Source organism: Grammomys surdaster, unplaced genomic scaffold (assembly GCF_004785775.1).
Source record: "Grammomys surdaster isolate TR1022 unplaced genomic scaffold, NIH_TR_1.0 174, whole genome shotgun sequence".
Lineage (NCBI taxonomy): Eukaryota > Metazoa > Chordata > Mammalia > Rodentia > Muridae > Grammomys > Grammomys surdaster.
Window position 1 is genome coordinate 6,579,647 of NW_021604622.1, and position 9,928 is coordinate 6,589,574.

Below are 9,928 nucleotides of genomic sequence, written 5' to 3' on the forward strand. Positions count from 1 at the left end.
TCTGTTGAGATGGCAAAAAGCAATTCCTTGCTTGTCTGATAAAGAAAAGAAGACCCAGGGCTAGGGAAAGTTCAAAGAAAAGAAAGGCTTTGTTTAGGGAGCCATATAGTTGGGATTTCATGGATGTAACTTCCCTATCAAAGAAGACACAATCTCACAGCAGACTTCCTGGTGCTCTGGTTTATAATCTTTTCCAAGATGTTCCCTGACGCTTGGGTACAGGAACTATGCTGTAGACTTATCAACTGAGGTTGGACAATCATGGCAGATGGTTCTCTGCATTTTCACCAGTTGTGGTTTTATGTAAAGGTCTCTGCTGCAAAAAGAAGCTTCTTTGATGAGGATTGAGAGCTTCACTTCTCTGTGGACATAAAGATAAATAGTTAGTATAAAGGATGCAGTTAGGAATCACATTGGTTTAGGGAAGTAACAATAAAAGGATCTCATCTACAATCCTTGGCCTCACTAGCCACGTGTCGTTAGGGAGGTTTAAGTGCTAGTCATAAATAGCTATAGGCAAATAATAGTTCCTAAATGAGAGAGAATCCATCTTCCCAGGAATAAGACCCCACATTGGCTTGGTATTAGATAATAGCAAGTCGTCAACCCTAGAAACATGTATGTGCACACAGCACTAAATGGACTCATTGGGTTGTCGTTGTATGATGACTTGCTTGCATATACAAACAGCAGCAATGGTTAAAGAAACAAAAATGGTTAAGGAGGAGGAGATTAGGACTTCGGGGTTAGGAGGTCAGACATGGAAGGGGCATGAGGGAAGAGGGGTAGGGAGGAAATGATGTGATTAGATTTTAAATTTTAAAACAGAAAAGAAAAAAATAAACAAAGAAAAGGCCAATTAATTGCAATGCAAACTAATGCCACAGGTGAAGAGAATTAAAAATTATTATAAAAATAATCACAGAAAAATTTTAAAAAGGTACTTGGTGTGTTTCTATTTATGTCATATATATATATATTTGTCATATATGTATACATATATGTCATATATGTCAAATTATACATATATATATTTACACTATCTCACTGTCTACTCTGTGTGTAGGCAAGTGTTTGTAACGAAACAGAGATATAAACACAACTTAAAATAGGTTATCTTGGATGAAAGAATAAATGACTTTTACTTTTATTTGATGATATATGAATGCAAACAGTTTTCAACTAGCCACAATTTTTTGGATTTTCTACAATGTCTTATAAATGAAAATTACATTTTATGTTTCTATTCATACCACCCTCATTTTGTTAAAGAAACTCTTATTTTATTACTTGAAAAAATGCATTCTTTTATTTATTTGCATTTTTTTATCTTTGTTAATAATAATATCACTATAGCTGGGAATAAAATACTTGAATTTCTCACACACATCCAACCCATCATCCTGAAGGAGGCATTTTTAAATATTACAGTGTGAACGGAGATTTAGTCCTCTCAGAATTGCACCAAGAATCCATATTCTATGGCTTGGTATTTATGTACATGGTGTTCTGGAGCCATTCATGCCTCTGACAAGTATGCACTGTCTGCATGTGAAGCCAATGCTTTCTGTTTCTCACTCCAGGTCACTGGGTTGTTTCATAACCCAAGCATTGGAAATCTAGTCCACATTGTTGTGGTTCGACTCATTCTACTTGAAGAAGAGGAGGTAAGGAATGGTTTCCCTCTATTCTTTCCCATGCCTTCCCTTTTCCTCCCTCTCTTTTAAGAAAGTTCTTGATAAGCAAGCAAGAGGTCTCTACACAGGCTTTTTGAAATCCAAATGGAAGAAAAATATTATTTCTAGGTTATTTCTTCAGACTACAGCAATATTGAATGGCAGATGGGGAACATTTTCAAAAAATATGTGTGAGGTATGTGTGTGTTTGTGTTTGTGTGTATAAATGTGTGAGTCTGTGGATGTGTGGGTGTGTGTGGATATGTGAATGTGTGTGTGTGTGTATGTGGATGTGTGTATGAGTGTGTGGATGTGTGTGTGTAGGTGGGTGTATAGGTGTGTAAGTGTGTGTGTTGAAATGACCTGATTACAATTGCATCTAATAAAATACAAACAGACATACAGCAATCACTAAAACTGCAATGTAAGTAATGTAACTCATAACTTAGCTGCAGACTTTCAACGGAAGTTAGGAAATACGTGCAATGAATAATACATGTTTCTCATGCTGTTAATTTATCTGTGGTATAAAACATGCATCTCTCAGATTTGAGGCTTCTGGTTTGTACATTTGTCTTTGGATATTTCATATAGCCTCATACTTACATACTGTCAACATGCTGGGGTGGTATGCCTAGATCATAGTTCATTCCATATCGGAATGTGGTCAGTTCCAAAATGGATTTCATGATTACTTCTTCCCTTCATTCCTGGTACCATTGTCTTTCTCATCTCAGTCAAAGCTGCTCTGGCTTACACCAGCAGCATACACCTGTGAGTTACTCTTCTTGTTGTTTTGGTTTTGTTTTTGTTGTTGAGACAGGATATCATTATACATCTCTGACTGGCCTATTACTATGAAAACGGGTTATCCTCAAATTCACAGAAACTTGTCTCCCACTTGAGTGTGTTCTGACCTTATCTATAATCTATCTATCCATCAAACCATCCAACTGTTTGTCTGTCTATCTATCTATCATCTATCTATCTATCTATCTATCTATCTATCTATCTATCTATCCTTTATTTATTGTATCATTCAAATCTATCAACCCATAGTGTTCCCATCTCTAAAGGCAGTTCAAACATACCCAAGGCTCATAATTTCTGTAATCATTACATTGAATCAAGTCTTACAACATGCCTGAACTACTACAGTGAATTCTCAAATGGTTTCCCTACTTCCAACATTTTCCGTAATATATTCTCTGGAAAGATCATTTTATATACAACTATAATGCACGGTTTTAAAATAGTAACTTGAAGAACCCATCGAAGACTCCATTTTTAAAAAGTGTACATTCCAATGCTTTTGGTCTACAGAACTCTTCACAATCTTGAGCCACCTGTCTCTTCAGTTTTTACAATTCTTCCTTGTACCACCCACTCCTTTGTTTCCAGCCCTTACACTCTGGAGTCTGAATGAGTTCTAGAATATAGTGGGTGTTTTTCAGCATTATGGTCTCTACACTTATGGGTCCCAAACATTCCTACATTGGTTCTGCACATACTGACACCCTTTAAACACTTGAGCCTTTTCCTTAGTACTGATTCTTAAAGAATTCTCAATGTCCATCCTACTCAAAACTAGCCCCTTTCCCTGTCTCTCCTTCATAGAATGATAGCACTCTTGTAACTCACAATGATTCTTCATGTTTATTCATTCCTTTGTATATCTCCACATGTTATTATAACATGTGGACAACATGAGTACAGAAACAGTGTTTCTTGATTCTGTGACACCTCCAATATCTAACATGGTGCATGGAACAGGAATAAAGGTACAAAGAGAAATTTAATGAAGGAAGGAAACAACCAATCAGATGAAATGCCTTTCAATTTCTACAGCTTAATCACATCAGAAGGACCCTAGTCACATCTACTTCAGTAAGAGACCAGGCACCAAATGTCAGCTGACACATGTCAGAAGGACCTTAGTCACATCTTCTTCAACAAGAGACCAGGAATCAAATGTCAGACAAGCCCTATTATTTTCTTAACAGCACTGGTCTTCAGCATCAGTTAGAAGGCTATGTTTAAACTATCTTTGAAGCCTTGATTTCTTTTCTCTTTCTTCTCTTCTTGCCCCATTTTACTTCATTACTTGGGGCATGTTTTGGGCATCATGGAATTCTACTTGATAAAATATTTCTATTTCTGTGATCCTGTTGTTAACAATATCCATCCAAAACTTGGAAAGCCAGCAAAAATGCCTACTAGTGTCTATGTGTCCCTCTATGGGTAGAACTTCAGTTATTCTCTGCTATTGATAGGGACTCAGGGGTGATGAAATTAGAAACTGATTTGTAGAAAGCTGATAGGATGCTACACAATACTTTCTGTCCAGAAGAGATAATGTACATTCATATCCAATAAAGAAAGCAGCTTTAAGCACATGTTTTTACTGGCTGGTGCAACATTAACTGACCTTGTACCTAATTTAATAATTTCAATCTATTACGTGTCTCACTGGTTGTATCTGCATTAATTTGCTTTTTTGCATCTCTCTTTGCATAAGATTTACCATCTTGTTTGTCTCTTAACCAGCCAGTTAAATAAATCTTTCATATATGCTAACCATGTATTCATAGAAGAATTATGTTTTATCCAGACACAGTATGTCATGCTATGAATCCTAGCACTTGTGATGCTGAGGAAGAGGGATCATCATGGGTTCAGGGCTTAAGCTAGAAGTGAGATATTATCTCAACAAACAAACACAAAATAATTTTACTATTAACCTTTTGAAAATTATAGTTTGATATTCTGGAGTACCAATTTTCACTCCTTCATAATAATTGAATGTGTGGACATGCTTGGATACAGAGAGGTCTAGTGGCCGGGTATTTTCAAATCAATAAAATGAAGGTTTGTCTAGGTGTGAGAAGGGAAAATTTCACCATTTATATTGCCAGCAGAATTGCAGACCGGACTTATAAAATGTGGCTTCAAGGATGTAGGATCTCTCTCTCTCTCTCTCTCTCTCTCTCTCTCTCTCTCTCTCTCTCTGTCAAACAAGCCTTAGGATAAACAACAAAAAGCAAAAACAAAAACATAGTAAAAAGGAAAGAAAACCAGGAATACAAAAATATATCAAAACAGAACAAAAAGTACACACACACACCAAAACATGGGATCTGTTTTGTATTATATCTGCCCACTACTCCTGGACATGGGGCCATACTCTGGGGTATGGTTGATATACCAGTGACACTTTGTTAAAAAAAACTAGTTCTCCATTTCCCAGTGTATTAGGAGTAAGTTGTAAATTAGTTGCAAATAGCTTCTTGGTTAGATATGAGACTTTATATCTACCTCCTATTTTAATCTGTGCAGGTTTTGTGCATACTGTCATAATCTCTGTGAGTTCATATGTGTATCAGTCCTGTTGTATCTTTGGAGTCATCCATTGCTCCTTGTTCTCATAATCTTTCTGTCTCCTCTTGCTCATAGAAGTATTTTACAATTTATGTTTTATAAAGACTTCAAAGTTCTTGAAAGAAGACAAAAAGTTGAGAAGATTATGATTATAAGATGTTAGAGACTCAGTGGTAGGGGACATGCCTATTGTGTGTAAGGGTCTGCGTTTCATCTCCAGCTCTAGAAAGGAGAGAGGTGTCATGGTAGAGGGGGCACAGAACAATGACAAAGTTGGAATAAATGTAAGGTGAATGAAGTCAAGTAGCTCCCAGATCACTATCAAAATCAGGACTTAACCCTGCAAGAATCAAGTGGCCAAGCCAAATCACTCAGTCCATGGGTTCTCCAGGGAGGGAGCAAGGAGTAAAAAGAAAAAAAAAGACAATTAGACAACACTGTAGCATGACCACAGCCAGTTCTGAGACTGAGATGTGTTTATTTTTTTTCCATTTTAATTGCATGCAGATAATAATGTAAGTTCTAGGTTAAGGAACAAGCAAGGCAATAAACACAAATAGTCAAGGAACAAGAAAGGCAATAAGCAAAATCCTGTGATCACTGTTTCTAGATGCTTATAAGGATGACCAAAATATCTTAGCCTACTTCCCTATCCTAGCCCAAAGTCAAATTCATGCCTGAAGCCTACTTCTTTATTCTAGCCCAAAATCAGATTCCTGCCTGAGCTTACTTCCTGAACCAATGTCAGATTCCTGCCTGAAACCTACTTCCTTGTACTGGCCCAATGTCAAATTCCTGTCAAGTTTCTAGAAGCCCCAAAATCTCTCCACAATCATGACTTGTGGTTAAGAAAGGGGAGGACCAATAAGCAGAGTAGCACATGACCACTTTTCTGGAGAATTTTCTCTTAATCTACTGAATGACTTTGTGTTGGGTTCACTGTGGCTTTAATAGCCTATTGACTGTTAGACATTTGAGTAGGTGGTTGGGTGGAGTTACAATAACCTATATACTTATTTTTTCCTTATAAATGTCAAATGTATTGGCAAATAACTTTAGACCCATTTCTTTTGATCAACAGTTTCCTGCTGAGAGTAACATGATTTATTTCTTAGGCATATGAAGTTTTCAAATTTGTGTCCTGTCTCCTCTTTGTCCATCATCATTTTTCTCAGCAGCCTAAGCATCCTTAGCAGAGTATGGTCAGAGTGCAACACACCAAAGCTGCAACCAGGAATTCCTAGGGAGATTAAAACAAGATTGCCTGCCCCTCCTCACCCCAAGAGAATAGCTCACAAAGAAAGAGAGCAATTGATAACAAAAGTTGTGCTCTTGCAAAATTATTTCCTGTCTCCCACTGGGAGCCATTTTTGTGACCTTCCAGGTTAGCTCGCCCTCCTGTAGGGTTCATGTGCTCAAAGGTATGGGGAGAGGAAGGTGGGAAGTGATTGGGGCCAGCTTGAGAAGGTGAGGTGCAAAGAAATGAGCACCTCATTGTGCTCATAAGATTGTGAATGAATGTTTGCTTTAAGTCAATATGTTTGAATAATAACCAAGTTGTTCTATGGAAATGTTTAACATGAATACCTCAATGTTTATTCACTTTAATCTTACCATACTTACATATGCTTAGGGTCATATAGTATTTTTATTTTTTTTTCATTTATTTATTGTGTAGATGTGACAGCCAGAGCACAACTTGTATGAATAAATTTCTTGAGCTCACCATGTGGATTCCAGGGGCTGGACTATGATATTAATCTTGCTGGCAATGCCTGGCTCATAACAAATAAATGCATAACAAATAATCTTTCCATAGAATTCTATGATGAAGTGCATTCAATAAATTAAATGACCAGGTGTTTCTAGGATTGAACCAAAGATTAAGAGACTGAAAAGACTAGGAAAAAAATTGTGCTCAATAGAAATCTCTGGGAGACCTCTGACATGTGAAGAAAAGTAGGATGGTATCCTAAAGACTAGAGACACAAAGTCCATATAAAATTACCCAAGAGACCCTGCCTTAGTGAATAAGGTGGAGAGCAACCCAAGAAGGACCTTAGGTCTCCACACACATATATACACACCCCGTGACACATAAATGTGCCCATACACATGCATACACATCTACACATATAATCATGCAAAATCCCCCCAATGAAACCAGCAACAGTTTCTGTGTAACCTCCTTGAGAAGAACAGAGCTTCTGGTGCTCAGGTGATGGGCAGAAGCATGAAGTGGCCATGCAGAGTCACCTCCTAGTAATTCCTAGTCCTGGAGAAGGGGCTGTTATTATAGATTTTCTGCTTTGTTCTCAAATGTCTGTTCCTTCCTTCCTCCTACTCTCTCCTGCTCAACAGAGCATGCTTCTTACCTGCCTTACCACAGACCCCATCACCAACCAGTCTTCGTTTATTTCAGGCTCTAGATTTTCTTCATTACTTAATAGATGACATATATTCCTGATTTTTTCCAATAAAATTGCTGTGTCTTAGGATATACCAGATGGCTGAGAAATGAAGGGAGTGAGTCCCTAATTCTAGACATGATCAAAAAGAAAACAGGCTCACAATCTGCTAAGTTTAACCTGACATAGCAGATGATTCAAACCATGTGTGGCTGAGCTGTGTCTCCAGGAACCTCAACCTCATTAGCAGAGGAGGAACAGAAGTCCTTCTGGAAATGCCCTGACTGAGTGTCAAAGGGTGGTTGGAGATTGGACAGGTTTACGAAGGGTAAGAGGCTAGAGAAAAGCATTTTAAGAGAAAGCTTTTTAAAGAAAGGAAATTTTAAAAGTTGCACAATATGTATTAGAAGAGTGCTAACAGTATGCAAGTTACTGGTGGTGGAATGTAAGCTTCCAGGTCATAGATATAAAACTTCCTGCAGGCTTTGAAGATTTTCTCCTTTTTGTTCTGTGCTTTGTTGAGATCTTACTGTGTAAACATGGCTAACCTCAAACTTAAGGAGATACCCCATCTTTGTCTGGTGAGTGTTGAGATTAAAGGCATATGTTACCAATGCCCAACCCTGTTCTCTAAGTTCATAACTTCACATTTTACATTTATGTATGGTTCTTTGGAGTGAATTTTTGCAGCAGATTTGAAGTTGAAAGATTTTACCCTTGGATGATTTTTGTTTCTTCTTTTGTTTTGTTTTCTGTTTTTATTTTTTTGTGTGTGGGGGGAGGGGGGGTTCTTATACCTATCCAGCTCTTTCTATACTGTTTATTATTTTCTAAATGTAAATAATGGTATAATAACTAGTTATACATTTTTTACTCTAGATTTATTTTTAATTAGTGTTTTTATTAATTATTTGAGAATTCAGCACAATAGATTTTGATCACAATTATCTCCACAACTGCTCCCAGATCTAGAAATTACCTTCAGATAATTGCTTTTCTATCATCAAACTAATATCAAAATCATGTATTTGTTTACTTTATACCTATTAGAATCTACATTTTATTATTGGTTTAGCCTGACTAGATTTTATTTTGAGTTGGTCCTAGTTTCTGTCTCTTAATGCAAAGAAAAGGAGACCTTGGCTTGCTACTGAATTAAACTATCTGCCCTTGAAGTTCTGTGTGTAATCAATGGGAAAGCTACAAGTCTGATGAATAGAGATTGATCGCCAGGGCAAGGAGGACAAAGCTTACAGTTACTTTGTTAGAATCCTCTAGAGCTCCTCTAACTCTGAAATAATCATGATCATCAAGGACCCTAAATACAAATAGTTGTCAGGGCCACTTTCAAACATCATGATGCAGATCACTAACTCCCCAGACTCGTTTCATTTATCTCATTGTCCCTTGACTGAGAGTCTGCCATGTGGCCTTCACTTCCTAGCATCTTGAACACAGTGCAACAAAGACTAGTATGGAAAACTATTTGAGACCAGAGCAACAGCTCAGTGTTGATAAATTGTCAATTCTTTCAAAGGTCTTCTGCAAACTTAAAGATGTCTGAAGACTTCCCTTTGAACCACCTCTCTTGCCTTTAAGTGATAGAGTGTGACTTTTTTTTTCCAGTTGCCAAGTGCCACTCCAGCTTAAATGACAGCTGCCAAGAGAATATGGCCTGGAGCTGGTGATACTTTTCATTCTCTGTCTTTAGAAGAGAGTGCCATGCTTTAATGAGAACCATGGTTTACAGGAAGCACAGGTGTTCAGAGCCATGCTAGACGCTCTTGGGGATCTGAAGAGACCTTGGTAACTTTCCAGTCTGTTTAATTAGCACCAGGGTTTGAGTATTTGTCTGCCCACTAAAGCAAAGTCAGTAGTTACAGAGAAAATAGAGTTTTCACTGGGATTATAAAATAATGGAAGATTCATAAAAGACAAAAAGCACACCAAACAATACTGTAGATACAATCATTATAATCAGTTGAATTATGCAGAAATATTCAGAGTAATGTCATTTGAATGCTATTTCTACTGTGAGTGTTGAGAAATGAGATAACCTTCAGATCTATCTGTGGGTTTGCCATTTAAAAATTATTGGTACCAATTCTAATTGCGCCAGTGAACATCTTTCTCAACTGTAGATCAGTCATTGTACTCCTTACATGTTAATTTACAAAAGCAGGTCGGATGATGTATGGAGACATAGTCTATGATTGCTAATATGCTATAATGTGAGTGGATTGTTTTATTTTTAACCATGTTTATGAATTTCTCTCTGTGGGTGAGTCCGTACATAGGAGGGCAGGTGCCACAGAGGCCAGAAATCAGCACCAGATTCCACCGGAGTTACAGACAGTTGTGAGCTGTCTGACCTGGAAGCTGGGAACCAGCTTTGAGTCCTTCTTGAAGAGAAATGTGGGCTTTTAGTCACTTTATCTCCAGTCTAGGGGGGAGAATTTTTTTTTT

At 37.4% G+C, this 9,928-nt stretch overlaps 1 protein-coding gene across 2 annotated transcripts in view; it reads left to right on the forward strand.

The window, feature by feature from the left end:
• Positions 1 to 9,928, forward strand: part of Adamts12 (ADAM metallopeptidase with thrombospondin type 1 motif 12) — a 263,298-nt gene that overhangs the window by 140,524 nt on the left and 112,846 nt on the right. For both annotated transcript variants that reach the window (XM_028767605.1, XM_028767606.1), the window contains exon 5: positions 1,584 to 1,667. In XM_028767605.1, the coding sequence (XP_028623438.1) occupies positions 1,584 to 1,667 (84 nt within the window). The remainder of the gene's footprint in view (positions 1 to 1,583; positions 1,668 to 9,928) is intronic.